Source organism: Trichechus manatus, unplaced genomic scaffold (assembly GCF_000243295.1).
Source record: "Trichechus manatus latirostris isolate Lorelei unplaced genomic scaffold, TriManLat1.0 scaffold00035, whole genome shotgun sequence".
Classification (NCBI taxonomy): domain Eukaryota; kingdom Metazoa; phylum Chordata; class Mammalia; order Sirenia; family Trichechidae; genus Trichechus; species Trichechus manatus.
Window position 1 is genome coordinate 19,574,862 of NW_004443971.1, and position 19,988 is coordinate 19,594,849.

Genomic DNA, 19,988 nt, shown 5'->3' on the forward strand with positions numbered 1-19,988 from the left:
ATACTAAAATGAAAGAAAAATAGAATACTTAAATATAATAGCTTTACAAATGAGTAAAGAGAAGGTGATCGTTTCTTCTTAAAAGTGCTAATTACTGTGTTCCTAAGAATTAGAGCAATTTATTAGTCCTTACAATTCCATTGCTTCTTTCACAACATTGCAGATAAATAAAATGTGTCTACTAAAGGGAAATATTAGTTCTTAATGAATTTTGGTCGGTGGATTTATTTTTGATAGAATATTCCTGTCATCTTATTTTTATATATTGCAGGGAGCCCAAGGTCATATCAACAGTGGGTGCATACAGTCAAGGTAATAATAAGCCTTCAAAGTTTGTTCTTTCACTCTAATAGATATGGGAAAATGTTCGTTAAAAGTGTGCTGTTTATACTGATACTGTTTTTTGCAATACTTGAAATATTTACATGTTCTTTCACATTTAAACATTTTTATTTTATGCTGATAGTTTGTTGATATTCATAAAGGTAATTTTAAAATAGAAAACTTTTTTTTCCCAGAGATAAATGCTTATTTTGAAAAGCAAGATTTCACTGTCATATATTATTCCAGAACAAGAAATTAGGTAGTATAGTAGGATCTAATGGAAATATTGTCATTTCTGGTAAAGTGATTTTGTTAGTATGATTTTTTTAATGTAAGAACTCTCTTCTACAGATTGAGAGACATTATTGCCTAAAATTAAAACAGTTGATAAAGATTGTATTTCTTTTTTTATTAATAAGCTTTTAAATATATACCTATTACTGACCATGTTGTTCAGCAGGCCTGCTAAACTACAAAAATGAAATGACTTTTTAAATGATGTATTCTACCAACTAGAAGAACAGAGTATAATGTTTACATTTTGTTTGAAATTACTCCATATATATATGTATGTATGTATATATGAAGACATTAAACAGGAAATCATTTTGTAGAACCTCTGTTTAACTTGTGAGTAAAGCTCTTTTTGTACACTCTTAATAATGCTTTGTTTCAGTCAGAACTTTTTAGAAATATGTTTCTGCTTTTCCTTTGCAGAAAGGAGGTGCCCTGTTCAACACAGCAATGACCAAAGCAACTCCTGCTGTAAGGACAGCATATAAATTTGTAAGTTGTTTTCTTTTGATATTTAAAAATTATACATTTTTCTAGGTGATGAACATATGAATTCAGACTGTTTTCTAATTTTCTTTCAAATAAGCTTATTTTTTAGTTTAGGGTTAATATGGACCCCAAGGGATTAAATTATTAAAATTATATCATTGTATAGAAAGAGTACTTCTTTATATAATCTAAAAAAATTTTTTTACAAAATTTTTGCAAAACAAGTACATGCAGATTGAAATAGCCCACAGTGAAGTGCCATTTTATAAGATTTGATTCTCTCATTCAACAGCATATTTCAGATTCTCATTGTATATTGGAGGCTCAAATAGAAAAAAAATATGGCGAGATCTCTTCCTTCAAGTCAAAGATCCTTGACTCTCTGTAATTAAAATTCTTCAGTGGTTTTCTATGGCTTATAGTAAAATAATAACAACAATAAATACAATAAAAGAAAAATCTCTTTAATCAGGCACCTAAGACCCTTCAAGACCTGTCCCCTCCTGTCCAGTTCCATCCCTCCCCCAGCCCTGAGCTTTCCATATCTCTGAAGATATGGAGCTACTCCTCATTACATGACTTCAAGATGTTCTTTTCTTCCTCTCTATTCTTGCACACACCATTCCTGCTATTTTCAATCTCCATTTCTTGGCCTTTATTAACCTGTAAATACCAGTTCATTCTATAAGACTTAGTTCAGACATTAAACCAAAAAAAACCAAACTGACTGCTGTCAAGTTGGTTGCAACTCATAGCAACCCTATAGGACAGAGTAGAACTGCCGCATAGGGTTTCCAGGCTGTAATCTTTAAGGGAGCAGACTGCCACCTCTTTCTCCCGTGGAGCGGCTAGTAGGTTCACACTGCCGACCTTTTGGTTAGCAGCCGAGCACTTTAACCACTGCACCACCAGGGCTCCGGTTCAGGCATTAGTTCCCTGAAAACGTTTTCCCAGCCCCAGTAGAAAAGAGTTTATATACCACCCTCTGTGTTCCCATAGGGCCTACAGACGTACTTCTGTTTTAGCACTTGCTTTGTCTGTGTACCTGTTTATCTCTAATACTAGACCGGTAGCTTCTTGTGGGAGGAGCTGTACCTTCTATTTTCACACCCAGTCCGTAATAGGTTATTATTTAATAAAGTTTTTTTTTAATTCAATGGATCATATATAGTCTATATTTCTAAAAATATGTAGGACAGTAGTTTTAATTTTGTAAGAATTCATCTTCACATTTCCTCAGTAAATGAGTTGACCCGATTGAATGCATAATAGAATAATATGTTTTTCCTAAGTTTAGAGCTTATGTTTTTTCCTTGACTTACAATTTTGATATATATGTAACCCCCATTTCCGTCTAACAAATCTATTTCAAAGATTCCATTTTATAATAGGGAAGCTAATCTAGAGAGTTAATTTAAAAATACAATACCATTTGAACTATTTGAAGCCTTATCATAAAGCAACATTAAAAGGAGATGATCATTTTGCCTTGGGAACGTCAGCCTCTCCCTCTTGTTTGGGTGTTCCTTGGCTTTGCTCGGAAACCTGTCCGAGTGGATCACTCACTCCCGATAATATCGGGGGGTTGACTTAAGTACAGTTTTTGAAGAGATTTTAATTTTTCACAATGAAATAGCACACAGCTGCTGTGTGAGAAAATCAAACGATTTTTGAGCCTTGTTTCTCGCATTCAATTAAGATTGTAAAAAAAAGGTTTTACAGTCAAGTACCCCTCATTTTTTTTTTTCCTGAAGTTTCACATGAAGTTTTTCTCCAGGCTTAGAGAAGTTACAGTGTATTGTTTTGGCCAAATATGTTTTTTATCCTTAAGTGCACCCATACCTTCCATAAAAGCACAAAGATGAAACAAACATGTTTAAAACCTCACTCGATATTTAAAACTTTTTCTAATTAGTCAAGTAGATTATTTCAGATCCTTTTCTGCAAAGCAGCAGAACGTTTTCAAATTCAGAATTTTTCTCTTCGGAAAACTATTCCTTCAAATAATTTCAGACAAATTAACATCTCCAGGAGATACTTAATCACTCTTATCATCTGTCTTGAAATCATGTCCTACATGAATCAGGAGGTGTGTGGCAGATGTATAAGTCAATTTGTGACCTTGATAAACCAAACAAAACTGAACCCATTGCTGTCAAGCTGATTCCAACTCGTAGCGATGACCCTGTAGGACAGAGTAGTAGAACTGCCCCATAGGGTATCCAAGGAGCGGCTGGTGGATTCGAACCACCAACCTTTTGGTTGGCAGCAGAGCTCTTAACCACTGAGCCACCAGTAACCTTCATAGTTGTACATAAAAGTTATCTTTCCAGGACTGCTCATATTCTGAAATCTGTGCTCTGAAATTCTTCCTTTGACCACAGATTGCTGTGAACAAGATTCCTAATTTCTATTGTATGGGTATAATCAATATTTGCCCTGCTTTTCTATAGTAAATTTGTTAAAAGCGAGAGTACTGTTTTTACCTCTCTTTCATTCATTAAACAAATTACTTGAGTTTCCTATCATGAACTAGGCATTATACTTGGCATTGGGGATAGAGCATTGAGTAAGACAAATATTGTGAGTAAAAGAGATACCATCCTTGCTTTTATGTCTGTATCCGTATCACTTTGCTCTGTGCTTTGAACATATGACAGAAGTACTGGTAAGTATTTGTTGAAGTAAATAATGATGTTGTCCCAAAGTCAAAATGTTTTTCTGTTTACAGGGGCCATAAAGAAAACTAGGATTGACACACATACTTACTTTCTTATAAATCTAAGAATAACAGCAAAGTGAAATACATGTTTGATTTGGCTAAAAGGTCTTCTAAACCAACTTTCTTGTTAGGTCTTTGCATTTTAAATCCTTAGCCAAAGCCATTTTCTTGATGCCTTTCTATAGAGAATATTTGAACATTGGCAAGTTGCAACTTGTTAAGTTTCAACTTGGTAAGTTGAAAAGAATAGAGATAACCAGCACTCCATCTTCCAGGTAGTCTTGAACAGGATGAAGGGGAAGTAGAGGAATATGTATTTAAATGAATCAGTACACAAATTATAGAACCATGGAAGAGACTGACACCAGAGTCAACTGTATACACTAAGGGGCATTTGAAAAGATTAGTGTGAATCAGGAGGGTTTTGAAAGAGTAGAAGATTGTTAGATAAACTGAAATATAGTCCAAGCATGAGCAGAGGTGGGTACAAATTCTAGGAGATAGGAACAGTAACATTTTCTCTTGGTAATTGTTTAGTTTTTGTTTTAATTTTATTGTGTTTTAGGTGAAAGTTTACCACACAAATTAATTTCTCATTCAAAAATTTATGCACAAATTCTTTTGTAACATTGGTTGCAATCACCATAATATGTCAGCACTCTCCCCGCTTCCCTCTACACCCCAGATTCTCCATGTCCATTCGTCCAGGTTTGGTAATTATTTAGTTTTACCTGGTTGAAGTGTAGGGATTAATATAGGACCCATTAAGTATATGCAGTGGCTTTATAAATAAAATAGTGAATATGAAAATGCTTTATTAACTACAAAGAACAATAGAAAGATAATTTAGTGTTATTTGACTTCTTAGATTATCTCTTATACGTGTAATATGTTTTGGTTTTGTCTCATTAACAATAAAAAATAATTGTTTAGTGTAATTTGAGACATTTCTTGAGCAGCTGCTTTATGCCAAATACTATGGTGGGTAGTACATATATTAACTGGAAAGAAATAAGATCCTTCCACTCAAGGAGCTTGGGAAGGAAAGATGTTTATTAACTCTTTCTAGAAGCAGCCTGAGAAAAGACAAGAAAGAAAAGACAAAATGGATGTCAGAAGAGACTCTACAACTTGCTCTTTAACATAGAGGAGCTAAAAAGAATGGAAGAAATGATGAAGTAAAAGAACTGAACAGAAAATTTCAAAGTGCAACTGGAGAAGACAAAGTGTTATAATGAAATGTACAATGACCTGGAGTTAGAAATCCAAAAGGGAAGAATACACTTGGTATTCCTCACCTGAAAGAACTGAAGAAAAATTCAAGCCTTGAGTTGCAATATTGAAGGAATCTATGGGGAAAATATTGAATGACGCAGGAAGCATCAAAAGAAGACGGAAGGAATACACTGAGTCACTGTACCAAAAGGAATTTGTTGATGTTCAGCCATCTCAGGAGCTAGCATCTGATCAAGAACTGATGGTACTGAAGGAAGAAGTCCAAGCTACACTGAAGGCCCTGGCAAAAAACAAGGCTTGAGGAATTGATGGAATACAAATTGAGATGTTTCAGCAAACAGATGCAAGGCTAGAGGTGCTCACTTGTCTATGCCAAGAAATTTGGAAGACAACTACCTGGCCGACAGACTGGAAGAGATCTACATAAGTACCCATTCCAAAGAAAGGTGATCCAACAGAATGTGGAAATTATCGAACAACATCATTAATATCATGTGCAAGTAATATTTTGCTGAAGATAATTCAAAATGGTTGCAGCAGCACATCGATAGAAATTCAAGCAAGATTCAGAAGAGGATGTGGAACGAGGGATATCGTTGCTGATATCAGATGGATCCTGGCTGAAAGATGTTTACCTGTGTTTTATTGACTATGCAAAGACATTCAATTGCATGGATCGTGACAAATTATGGATAGCATTGTGAAGAATGGGATTTCCAGAGCACTTAATTGCACTCATATGGAACCTGTACATAGATCAAGTGGCAGTCATTGGGACAGAACAAGGGACACTGTGGTTTAAAATCAGGAAGGTGTGTGTCACAGTTGTATCCTTTCACCATGCTTATTTAGTCTGTATGCTGAGCAAATTACCTGAGAAGCTGGACTATATGAAGAAGAATGCAGCATCAGGATTGGAGGAAGACTCACGAACAAACTCTGATAAGCAGATGACACACAACCTTGCTTGCTGATAATGAAGGGGACTTGAAGCACTTACTGATGAAGATCAAAGACTACAGCCTTCAGTAAGGATTACATGTCTTAGGCTGGGTTCTCTAGAGAAGCAAAACCAATAAAGCATGTATATATATCTATAGGAAGAGAGAGAGAGGGGGAAAGAGAGAGATATATATCAAGGAAACAGCTCATGTGGTTGTAGAGGCTGGAATGTCCCAAGTCTGTGGATCAGGATGGAGGTTTCTCCTGATTCACATAGCCGCAGGGGCTGGTGAACTCAAGATCAGCAGGCTGGAGAGCAGGGCTTTTGCCCACGGCTGTGAAGATATACAAATCCCAAGATCGACAAGCAAGACTGCAGGGCTTCTCCTGATTTGTATAGCTGCAGGGGCTGGTAAACCCAAGATTAGCAGGTCAGAGAGCAGGACTCTTGCTCACAGGCTGTGAAGATTGACGAATCCCAAGATTGGCAAGTAAGCTGTTAGCTCAAGTCCCAAGAACCGGAGGTCAGACAAACAGGAGGCAGCTGCTGGATCCAGAGAAGGCAAAAGCCAGAACATCCATTTATATTCGGATGCAGGCTACACATCCAAGGAAACTCCCTTTCACCTGATTGGCTACTTATGGCAGATTTCTTCATGGGGATGATCCCATATAAACACTGAGAATCACGGCCCAGCCAAGTTGACACACAGTCTTAACCATCACATTACACCTCAGCATAAAGAAAACAAAAATCCTCACAACTGGACCAGTAAGCAACATCATGATAAATGGAGAAAATATTGAGGTTGTCAAGGATTTCATTTTACTTAGATCCAGTCAACGCCTATGGAAACAGCAGTCAAGAAATCAGATGATGTATTTATTTCATTGGGGAAATCTGCTGCAAAAGACCTCTTTCAAGTGTTGAAAAGTGAAGATGTCACTTTAAGGTCTAAGGTGTGCCTGACCCAAGCCATGGAATTTTCAGTCACCTCAACATATGCCTGTGAAAGCTGGACAATGAAAAAGGAAGACCAAAGATGGATACATTTGAATTATGGTGTTGGCAGAGAATATTGAATATACCATGGACTGCCAGAAGGACGAACAAATCTGTCTTGGAAGAAATACAACCGGAATGCTTCTTAGAAGCAAGGATGTTGAGATTTCGTCTCACATACTTCGGACATGTTAATCAGGAGGAATCAGTCCCTGGTGAAGGACATCATGCTTGGTAAAGTAGAGGGTCAGTGAAAAAGACCCTCAGTGAGATGGATTGACACGGTGGCTGCAACAACAGGCTCAAACATAGCAACAATTGTGAGGATGGTACAGGACCGGGCATTGTTTCTTTCTGTTGTATATGGGGTCACTATGAGTCGGAACCAACTTGACGGTACCTAACAACAACAGATTGAGGCTCATAATAAGACTTAAATTCAGTTGGTGCATTTTAAAAACCTTAGTTCCTCCTTAGTGTCTCCATCTCTTCTGAGATGGGAAGGAGTTTTACTCTGGAATCAAATAGACCTGGGTTTGAATCTTGGGTATACAAACTTAGCCTCTTTGAGTTTCTTTCCTCATTTTTCTTTGTCAAATGGAATAATAATAATACCGACTTTATAAGGTTGTTGTGTTGACTGCATGAGATAATGCATGCTAAGTCCCCAGCACACAGTCACATACTTAGGAAACACAAAATAATGTAAATTCCTTTTCTCGTTTTTACTCTTAGCACTGTGAGTGGGAGTTTCACTGAACAAAGGCAAAGGGTTTTATGAAAGCTCTGCCATCCCCAGTTGTCTGTAGTTAAGTTATACCCCACAGGAATCACGACAGGATCTGAGCGACTCAAATGCTGGAGTCAGATGCCCAGTGAACATTAGGGTAGCCTTTAAATTGTTAAATGACTTTTAATTTTTGCCAGAATAACTAGGTATGATAAACGTTACCATTAGGATGATTTTGCTAACACAGATCTGTCTGCCTGTAAAAGCACTTTGATAAGACTTTGCAAATTTGCCTGAGTTTTTTAAAGTCCAGACTTCATTCTGATAAACTGCTGCTGTGAAGTGCTTTCCATTCTTCTCCCCCAGTTTGTCACAATGTCAAATTAAGACTAAGCTGTGGTAATCTGGTTGACTCCCTTTGTGTTCTTTATAGTTTGGGAGGCAGAATAGGCTAAATGTTACCCTTTGTATGAGGTTAATATACAAATAGAGACTAATTGCATTTTCACCAACTAATTTAGGTATAATAGTAAGTGGTATGCTGTCTCTGAAAATAGATTACAATTGTTCCTTTTCTAAATAATATGAATAGTTATCAATTTTCATTAAATGTGATCTCATATAATTATCCTTTAAATAGTAATAGTACCATGCTGAGCCAGACACTTGTATTATCATTTTCCAGGCAAAAAATCACGCAAAGCAGGGAATAAAGGAAGTGAAGAGTAAGCTAAAACACAAGGTATGTCGTATTCTTCTTTTCATTCTGTCTTAATGCTTGCATTAGTGTGTAGCTTATACTTTACAAATCACATGAGATTTATGTTTTTAATGACTTTTGAAATATGCTTAGCCCTTTGTTCAAGGAAGTATTTTTCATAACAAGCCCTCTGGCAACTATCTGCCATTCTGTATGCATCCACTGAATAATCTCTTTATTGTTTGCATATTTTATCACAGAACTACAGAAATTTTCAAAGACACTTTAACAGGATGTATGTTTTCATAAAGTTGATTGCCTTGATATCACAATTGAAGTTCTTGCTTCAAGCTGAGAATTTTTTAGTGTAGAATTGAGCCAGGAATGCCATTGTTTAGTTTTATAGGATTTTTCCAGTAGTAGTTATTTTAAATTGAAGCATGTTTATAATTTACAAGACTGGACATGAGCATTTGTATTTGAATTTATGAATATTGTATGTATATGAATATTTATGCGTAGGTATATGTATTTGATTTGATTACACACTACATCTCTGCAGATATTATCGTTACGGTTTGAGTTTCTACCTTTAGAGAGAAAAGATGGCCTAATACTTCCAGTGTAATGATCGAAAGCAAATTATTTTCATATAAGTTTTATTCAAATTATTCAAAACAATCAGAACTTATTTTGGAAATTATTAGTTTGTATTATAACAAAATATATTTTCTTCCTAAATAGGGTCTTTAAACTTGTAATTGTTTATTTTATTTGCATCTTTGTCAGGTGCTTTGCATATTAATCAAATAACAGTAGTAATAAAAGAGTATTTTAAAATAATTACTTGTGTATTTCCTCATGTGTAGGAAAACGAGGAAGATTATGGGGCCTGTTCTGGTTCTGTACAATATACTCCAGTTTACATGTTACAGAATGAAAAGGGAGGACACCTAGAAAAGCGTAAGCTTGCCCAGGTAAGATTATCTATCCTTAGTGGCACCACCTTCTAAAATTATATAATTCTCTCTCATATAGGTCACTGTGAGTTGTAATCAACTCGATGGCACAACAACACGGAATTCTTCAGGGACAATTTTGGACCCATTAGTTTTTAGCTTATGATAAAAAAGCCTGTACTTTTAGTCAAGGGTGGGAGTAGATGGCATGCGGGCAGACTGTAAGGGGCTCAGGAATAAGATGCTGCAGATTTCAGTCTCTACAGATTCATTAAGGCGTACCTTCATGAACATTAAGGCTTACCGTTCAGTAAGGGAGAGAGACCATTAAATGCATGATTGCTGTGGAGTATGAATGAGCATAGTGATGAACAGAACATCCCAGATTTCCTTCACTACAAAAATAAAATGAAATTTATACATGGGAATTTGACCATTAAAATAAGCTATGAAAATTAATTAGAGTAGGAAGTAATATGTGTCTGTTTTTCTAAGGTTAGATATTTGCTACAAACATTTAAAGTTTCTGCTTATCTAAAAATATTGTCCTGAAGTGGGAAAATGATCAGAATCATAGCTAGATGTGTCTCTGATTTTGCATCATAGGTGTGTTTCTAAAAGTTTTAACTAAACAAAATTTGTATAAACCAAATCAGGTTTTAAGTGGCCTTAGAAAACTACCTTTTAAAAAGAATTCTGGAGTAGATTATAGGTACAAAATTACAAAACTGGGAGAGGCCATAGCATTTTATTTAGTACAGTTGCCAAAATTTACAGATGAGGATGTTGATAACCAGAATGGTCCCAGCACTTGTCCTTAAGTCTGGTAGCTGGGGAGTGGCAGAGGGGGCTGAGAACCCACCTCTAATGCTCCTTTAGCTTTCCTGGATACCCCGGCACTGCAGGAATAAGATGGCCATAAAGAAAAAGTACTTCCCCATGTCTTTAAAAATGAGAAGAAATACAGTAAGGCTGTACTAAATCCCTACCTAAAACTAAAACAAAAAATCTCTGCCCTCATGGAAATATTTTTGTCATACATTAAGTGTCTTCTCAGGCATCCATCTTATAATGCTGATATTTTCGTATGTTAGAACTGCTTAGTAATCACTGGATTGGCAGTGAATGCTCACTGTATGACCTAAAAAAGCCCCTCAGTAAAATAATTATTCTGGGAATGTAGAAACCTTTTTTGGCCACTACCCTTAACTAGAAAACATTTATTGACTTATAACTTAATGGATTTGCTACTGATTTCTCTAGTTTTTATCCTATCACAGTGTGTGTAATTGCTTGTCTATCTGTTCTCAAGTGTTAGCATCTTAAACAGTTTTGTCTAATGTGTTCTGCCTTAATATTGGAACATTTTGGTTATGCTTAGCATGATGAATAGATTTTTATGTGAAAAAAAGTGACCTTTGTTATCCGTATGATTCTGTAAGATAAAAATACTTAAATTGGAAAACACCTTTCCAAAATGTCATTTTTAAGTTAAAAATATTATCTGCTCCTCATACTTAAATTTCTAAGTCTTCCTTTCATTTAACCTAATGTAACATTTTTATGATAATTTAGTTCTACAATATTATTACTGATTGATTGTTTTCTGTTAATTCTTAGAGATGCAAGTTCCGAGAGAGAAAAATGTGTTAGGTTACAGAACACCCTATAAGACAATAGGTTGTGTCTGTTATATACTTATACTGAATCCTCAGGGCTATCATTTATTGTAATATCATTAATTCAGTTACATTCATTAATTAGCATTTTATGGTTTTGAGATGGACATAAAAATGTTGACATTAATAAGAATTAAGAGAAGTAGGGCTTATTCTATTAGGTACTCTACTTTTCTTATTTGTTTATAGGAATTTGTTAAACCAATATATTTAATATTATTAAGCAGAAACTGATAGTATCTTCATAATAATTTTTACTTTAAGTGATAAATATCTGTCAGCTATATATACCCGATATATATGTTTCTTGTCATACATGTACCTCATTGTATAAACAGATGTATGTATCTGTGTGTGCATGCATTTTAACAGCTAAATTTTTTAAGCATTCCTATTTCTAATCACTTATGACCTAATAATATTTATTTTAATTTAATGTTTTGCTTGTAATTTTTCTGTAGTTGAAGTTTGGTCGTTTAGTTTTAGAGTCACGTGTACACTTATCAAAGAGCTAGACTTCTGATTTTGCAATTTCTTCCTTGCTGCTTTCCACCCATATTTTTCCCCCAGGATACCAGAATCCATGTTTTCTTGTAATATTAATTTTGTTTCTTTGAGCTGATAGTTACAGTGCTCTGAAATGATGGCCAGTTTGTGACTGGCAGCTCATTTGTAAGTCCCTAGGTGGTACAAATGGTTAACGTGTTCGCCTACTAACCAAGAGGGTGGAGGTTCAAGTCTACCCAGAAGCACCATGGAAGAAAGGCCTGGAAATTTACTTCCAAGAAATCAGCCATTGAAAATCTTACGGAGCACAGTTCTACTTTAACACACATGGGGCCACCATGAGTCAGAATCGACCTGACAGCAACTGGTACTGATTAGCTTATTTATAAAAGCATAGCATGGTGCCTTCAAATTAAAATTATCATGCAATTCCTGATTTGAATTATTTTTTTAATTCCTTAGTGTTAGCAAACATACAAATGAAGTTAAACAAAATGGAGGCATTTATTATAAGGATATAGGAGCTTCTTTGGACATCCAAGCAGAAGAATGTACTTAGACCTCTGGTAGGACTGGAACTAGAAAATGGAAGAATCAGTCAGAGAAGGAAATGAGACACCTGCCTGTCTCTCTGCCTGTCTCTCTTTCTCTCAACGACACCTGGCCTGTTAGTCTCTCTGTGTCTCTGCATATTGTGCATTCTGTACACTGGCTGTCTCTTCTCCACTGTGTCTCTGACACAGAGCTTGCAGGCTTTCTGTTCAAGCAGCCACAAAAAATGGACTACAATTCCTGAATCCAAAATCCAGAGGGGAGAAGGAGAAGAAAAATAAATAGTATGTAAGTGTAACTACAAGAGAACTGGGAGAGGCAGAATTGACCACAGTTAGTCAAGCTGAAAATTGAACCTGGCATTGCAAAATTTGCCCTTATGCCAAAGGATTTCCACCATCAGAAATAACCGTTCTTCTCCAGCTTAGGAGAAAGAGAACATCTCATTCAACATTAAATCTTTGTTGAAGACACTTGTTGAAAAGACTCACAACCAGTTAATGGAAGACTGCCACCTATTGGACCACCAATACCTGATTGTGGGAAATAATCAACATTTATTTCAGTATTCCTGTGTTCCTGAGTTCCTTGGTCCTTTGCCCCGCTTACCCAGCTATTTCTAAAAGTAGTTTCTACTCCACAAGCCATGTGATAGTGGATTATTTACTTTTTAGTATCTGAATGTCAATGAAAGATGTTGGTTTCCACCTGGCCTGTTCTTCTCTCTGCATACCTGTTCATTGTGCATTCTGTACGCTGGCGTTTTCTGCCTCCCTTGCCCCTGACCCAGAGCTTGCTGCTCTTCAAGTAACCCCTAGAAATGGAGTATAATTCCTGAATCATAAATCCATATTTATTTTGGAAGAATATAGTCAGCACACTTGTATCAGGCATTAATCTTGGTTCCATCAATGCAAGCCAAAGCAGAAGGCAGAGTACCATCTTACTAAGGACACCAGGGGTGGTAGGAGCAAGCAGGGAAAGCAGTTCACAGAGAAAGGGTTTTATGGGCTGTGGCAATCTCTTAAACGATGTCTACTAATTCTAATTGCCTTATAATCATATTTGGCAAAAAATCTATATTTTTAAATACTTGGAGGCTGGATCTTTGTATCACAAATCTGAAGCTTCATAAGTTTAACATCAGCCTATCCACATGGGTTGCTGGATAGTTTACCTTTGTATTTTGGTAAGGAAATCAAGAGGGGGCAGCCTTTTCTTTGTGGCCTGATATCTCAGAAACTTGCTTGCTTCACATTTTGGAAATAATCTCATTGATTTTAATCAAAATATGATCCCCGTGTGTTATGGAAGATACAGAAAGCTGATGGTAGAACCATGAGCATATTGATTTATGCTAATTACCAGATCAATGAGTACTCTTACCCCCAACTCTCCAAGTGTGATAAGAATAAGATCTGGCCATATTATGACTTTCAGTTAAATACATAAGTATTTCAAGAAATAGTTATGTGTAGTTAAAGGCAAGATCTAGATATCAATAAATATGTCAGAGACCCTAGTATTTGTTTACTTATATTCCACCTATTTCCAAAAATAATTTGACAACTTTAAAAAAGTAATAGAATAAAGAATAAAATTTGTTTAGATTATATAAGAGTTAAGACAGAGAGAAAATAAGTGTAATAGGTAGCTGTTAAGGTGCATTCCCTTGCTGAGCAAGCTGTATGAAGAGAGGAACACAGCTGCATGATTCATGATGCCAAAGGTTACCAAAAACAGTCGCTCAGGAGACGCACAAACACTGAGAAACAGGAACGGGGCTAGATAATTGCAGATCCACAGATGAAGTCAGTGTCGCAAGAGCTCCTAGTTTATTGGAAGGACCTAATAGAGGCAGAGATCTGTTTCATGAGACGGAAGTTTGATTTTCTTTATTTGGTCTCTTCTGTGCATTTTCTACTTTTGAGATGTTCAGGTTCATTAATACCTCTCTCAAAGACAGCTTAGGGTCCTAGCCATTGCCTTAGCATTCACAGGAGAGTTGTGCCACTTTAACAAAAACAAACAAGCAAAAAACAGGCTACAGATGAACATAAACTTAGAATATACTCTTTTCTTCCCTGTGTAAAGCTCACTGAGCCAGTGGAGTAACATCTCTTTCTAATGTTAAAACCAAAACCAAACCAAACCAGTTGCCGTCCAGTCAGTTCCGACTCATAGTGACTCTACCAGCCTCTCAGTAATGCCTCAAAAGGGCTCCATCTTATATTAAAATAACTAAACTCTTTTAAAGATTTGCCATATGGTGAATTTATTACCTAGAGCAATATTCGGTGGGGACCTATAGGATTTGGTGATCCAGATAATTTTGATGTTCTTACTATTATTTCCCAAACCTCAATTTTGATAAAGTTGAAATCATTTAAAAGTACAACAGAGCAGCCTTGGAAAACATGGGGAAGAAGGGAGACGTAGTTCCTTGATAACAGTGAGGCTGTCTGGTTATATTTGTATATATTACATTACTCATTGAAAACTCCCAACAGTCCATTTAGAGTAGGAACTATTATCCCTATTTTACAGATTTAGAAGTAGAGGGACAAACAGATTAAAAAATGTGCCCAAAGTTTTATAGGTAATCAATAGCAGAATAGGGATTCAAAATCAGACAAATTGATTCTAGATCTTTAAATACTTGACCACTGTATTAGGGTACCTTTCTAGGGCTTGGAGTGCTTATAGAAGAGGGCAGTTAAAGACAAGGGCATGGAATTTAGAGCCAGACAGACCTTGATTTTGAAAAAGGTACTAGTATTTAGCACTGGGCAAAACATAACGTCCCCAAACCTTGCTTTCTACATTTGCAAAATGATAATAACAACATGTGTCGTTTTCCTGGGCTGCTGTAGGCATTATAGGTAATGCATATATGATATCTGGCATATAATAGACACTCAGTTATTGGCAGATATTCATATATACATATACACATCTATTAACCTTCAGATCTTTTATAGCAATGACACCATCTGATATTCTTTCTTGGTAGCTACTGCCTGGAGTCACTAACGAACCTCTAGTCACTAAAGTCGTGGGGGCCCTAAAAATATCCATCTTCATTCTAAGTAGGTATGGCTTTAGATTCCAGTATGTGGCTTGGAAAAAAATATACAGCTTGTTGTACTGAAAAATCCCTTGGCTTATCAGACCTCAGCTATGCCATTTTATTGTCAATAAAATTATCTAAGTAAAGAATGTGGACTTCACTTACGCCAGCTGTGTAGATTATCCATTTGAGAAGTCTGATCTCAGCTGTATAAAGAACTTCCCTTTGCATTGCTAGGCTTATCAATGAAAGACTTTATGTCTCTCAAAAGATGAAAATGAGATTATGATAATTTGAATTTTAAGAGTATATTTTAAAGTTAAAAAAATAAAGTTTTGTAATCTAGGAACTGTAGAATAGAACAAAGATCTAAATGTATCTTGTTTAACCTGTGTTCCATAACTTATTTTTGGAATAGATTGTGAATCTGCAGTCCACCTCAACAAATAGTCATTTGTGTGCTGGTGTGTTAATTAGTATGGTTATTTCCCGTTTTGTTGATGAGGCTTAAATAAATGTCAAGGGTACAGCCACGGAGATCTCCCAATTAGGCTTCACATTTGTAAAGACCAACCCTGTTCGCTTTTGTGTGAAGATGACAGTTCCAACAGCAGCCCCAGCCTAACAGGACTCCAGGGAAAGGATCTTCGTCTGGTTTTATTGAAAACAAGGCCAGTAAGTCCAGTGAGAATACCGCCACTGGTCATGGTGCAGAACAGTTTTAATCCTGACTACATACGTACTTCTTCCATCAATTTTATTTTTGAACAGAATACTGAAGACTTAATGATTACTGTTTAGATCATTAAGTCTGTCATTGAAATTATGTTTTAAAATATTTTACCTTTGAAAATTTGTATTGGAATTCTCTTTTCCAAGAATAAGAAATTCCTTTAAATGTAAAATTTATCTAGATCTAAGACACGGTTCCATCTTTAATAATGTTAGCCATTCTTGGCTTAGTCTAAGCAATTAGAACGTGTATGTCTGTATCTGTGCGTCTGCATGACATGCACTCACACACGCATCAACTAGACTAGTGAACCAGCAGGGAGCTTGGTTGTACTGCAAGTCGACATTAACAGATGGATGGCCCTAAGCAAGGCAAAACCACCACAGCAACATCTAGTGGAAGTGGAGGATTGAAGCTTTTTATTGTTAAGCCTTATTAAAACCCTGGCACACATATCACTTTAACTATTTCATGTCTGGGACAAATAGCAACCCACTCAGATTTTCAACCTGTCCAATTAATTATGCCAAAGCAGCATCAGAAGATATGAATGGAAGGTTATTTTTCCATTTATGATATGGTATAAAGCAGTGTGCCTGTTCATAAATACCCCTACTTAGAATGTAGTCGAGACTTTAACCCAAATACACTGTTTGCAAATAGAAAGATGTTTAATAGCCCTAATTGCTGTTAAGAAGACCAAGTGCTATTAAACTGTGGTCATTTATTCTATTTCTTCAAATATATTCCCATGCAGATTAGTAGTTTGAGAATAAATAGTTATCTTTTGAATGCTATGAAGAGTGAACAGTAAAGATGTTCTCACCATAAAATATAATTGATCTATGTGATTTTCTTTTTTACCCATTATACAAGGTGGTATGCACACTTAAAACTTTGCTATCAATTTCAATTCTTATATATCTAATGGCTTATAAGTCATTCTAATGAATTTATGGACTATAGTACAACACCTGTCAGCTCATTTTATAATTGATAAGTAATGTACTTTCATCTTTAAAGTATATACTCAGAAGTTACAGTACCTTTTGGCACACAGAGACTTGCAAGTCAGGTATTTCAAAGCTGGGTTTTAGGTGAATGGAGATTTAAGAGAAATCCCCATCTGTTAGTGTCTTTAAGAAAAATATGAGCAATCAGATGGTATATATCTTGTAGATAATAAATCTCATATTTTAAAATATTTGCAAATGAAATTAAGTTTTTGTGAAATTTACAAGAAAAGATAAAAACTTAAAGATTGTCTAAATTGCATTCTTTCCCAGCATAATAAATGATTGTATACTCAAAATGTTCTGGTAGGGTGTGGTTCATAGTATTATGTTTGTGACACACTTTTCTTTGTAGGAATTCAGTGGACTTTGGGAATAAAATCAATTTGATTAAAGGTAGTGATTCTTGCTCAGGTGATACAATAGATTTCAAAAAATGGCACACTTGTTAGAATCTTTGGAAGAATACAGTCCATTGAATAGCTTTGTTCTATTGGTCAGGAAAGAAATGTCGTAGGCGTCATTTTTGGTGGGCATAGCCACTTGCTTTTCCTGACCAAGAAAAAGTGATTGTAAATTACAAGGTGAGAAAGAGAATCATGGCCTGAGGGGGGGAAATGTGTGTAGGGGGAGGAGACCCAGGTAATTGGAAATAAAGCTGAATGTAGATTTTATGAAATAATAAAAAGTTTAACTAAATCATGATTTTAAAAAACCCTTAATTTTTGTATTTTGTGCACTTTGTTTAATTTGGCTCTATATTGAGAACACTATTACTATGATCAAGCTAAAATCTCAGATTAAAGGGATAAGGAAATCTGTTGGAAAGCTTCAAATGGTAAAATGTTTCTGAAATAAATTAATGTGTTCCTATTAACAGGTGCCTATGTAAAAATACTGCCTAAATGAAAACATATTTTAGAAGTGTTCATCCCAGAGTCACTGTTTCACATAGGATCTTTCTAATCGAATTTAAACTAATGTCCGTAATTATAAAATTGGTACTTTTAGTCCACTTTGAAAAATATGGATACTATGTTGTAAATCTGAAAACAAGCCCTTATTTTCTCTGCTGTGTCTCTGTTGAAATAATATTAATTTCCAACATGTCGAATTTCATTATAGTTAAATCGGGGGGGGGGGGGGGGTGGAGGGAATCACAATGTGGATTACAAGAGTGCCCTCTAGTGGAAATTATATAATATTTCTTTCCATGAAAGAAGACAGTTACACAAAACAAAATTTATAGCACCTTTCTAAGTAACCTTTTTTAGAAACACAGTGGAATACACATTGAGGCATTTAAATTATCATAAAATTGTTCTAGAACATTATTCTATCAAATAAATGATTCAAAACCAACTCCTTTCAGTAACGGTAGCTGGGACTTTATTTTTAAAATGTTTAGCTCTACTGAACAATACCTCCCCTAAACAAAACAAACCAAAAAACAAAAACCATTGCCATCAAGTCAATTCCAACCTATAGTGACCCTATACCTAGTGTATTAAAAAGACATAATGGGAGATAACCTTACTTAGGCTAACATTTTTAGTATATAGTTTGAGATATTTTTAGTTGACATGTACCTATTTAATGTTAGAAATTTTACTTTTCAGATTTATTGCCACAAATGGCTATGCCATTTATTACAAAGTCTTGAAACAAAAACAAAGCTACTCATTTTTTCCATTTTGTAAATTTAATGAATATTACCATTCTAGACTTTACATCAGTAATCGCGTCACTAATATTTTTCCTCACTGTTTTCTGTCCTGTTTAACTTTGTGAGGGTTTTTTCCTGTTACTTCTTTAATTATTGTAAATGCTTTTGATGAAATTAACAGTAGCTCTATATTCCAAAAGTACTCAGTTTTTATAGACAAATTCTTATTTTCTCCCAGGCACCATAGGAAAAAAAATGACTATTTTCTTCCTATTTTGTATATGGAACTCCTTCTAAAGTTGGTCAGAGATCAACGCTAGTGTTGAAAGGAAGAACCAGCCTTTTCTTTGTAGGGGTTACTACCACCGCCTGTTAGTGTCCTGAAGAGACAAATTGCCAGAAAGTTCAACAGATATATAACTATCGGAGCGTAATAGAATCTTATTATAATTTAAACTAGATTTACATATCCTACATATTGTTATTTTCCTGATATAAATACTTCAACAATATATAAATGTCTTAATAAGTTAGCCTGTGTCCCCATACCAATTAGAAAATTGGATTGCTGTACTTGCAGCCTTCTCAAAAAGTTTTTTTATGACTTTTCTAACATTTGAGTGTAATACTGGTCATTTCACAGAAGTTCATTCCCCCTTTGCCTTTATCAATATCTTTTACGTTTATAAGACACTTTTGAAAATTATTATCATTTATTTTGAAACTAAAATATAATTACTATTTGTATTAAGGGTCTTGGCTACATCCAATACAGAAACCATTTTAAGACTCTCTACTTATGTGTGTGCTTACGCACACACATATACGCACATTTACACACGTTTATGCTCATCATATATTGATATGGTAAATCTGAGAAATAAAGTCTAGCTATATTTATTTTGCAAATCAGATATTTATGTACTTTAGTTGTGTACTTTGTGCCAGCATAATTTATTAAGATGATTGGAAATTATATGGTTCTGCTTATTGATGCTGACTTTTTAATTGTTTATCCCAGCTGGAAAAGTCATCTTCACATCAGTTACTAAAGGAAACCAAATTCTGTGTTTTATTGAAAATATAATGGATTCATTTTGTATTAAGAAACCTTTTTAAATGTTGAAATATTGAAACCCTGTCAACAAAAGTGAAATTGTAGATAGCTTGCCATTTATCAAAGGGTTGTTTATTTATTTATTTAGCTTTGAGAACACTATTTCATAGCCTTATTCAACTTCTTGTATTTACACTGATCAGTATGCTCTTGGCATAGAAAAGTTACTGCAAAGCTTTGGTAAAATTTGCATTTTCAAATATTAAAGACCAGAAAAAATAATGAAACAATTTATTTTAAATATTTATAATT

The 19,988-nt window shown here is 35.1% G+C and overlaps 1 protein-coding gene across 2 annotated transcripts in view; it reads left to right on the top strand.

The window, feature by feature from the left end:
• LOC101351142 (DENN domain-containing protein 1B) overlaps positions 1 to 18,083 on the top strand; it is a 251,823-nt gene extending 233,740 nt beyond the window's left edge. The window contains exons 15-18 of one of the 2 annotated variants that reach the window (XM_023730363.1): positions 272 to 312; positions 1,042 to 1,110; positions 8,426 to 8,482; positions 9,310 to 18,083. In XM_023730363.1, coding sequence (XP_023586131.1) covers positions 272 to 312; positions 1,042 to 1,110; positions 8,426 to 8,482; positions 9,310 to 9,453 — 311 coding nt within the window. In that variant the 3' untranslated portion in view covers positions 9,454 to 18,083. Of the gene's footprint in view, positions 1 to 271; positions 313 to 1,041; positions 1,111 to 8,425; positions 8,484 to 9,309 lie in introns of those variants that run through there. The other variant, XM_023730365.1, reaches the window with a different exon arrangement.
• The last annotated feature ends 1,905 nt before the right edge of the window (positions 18,084 to 19,988 follow it).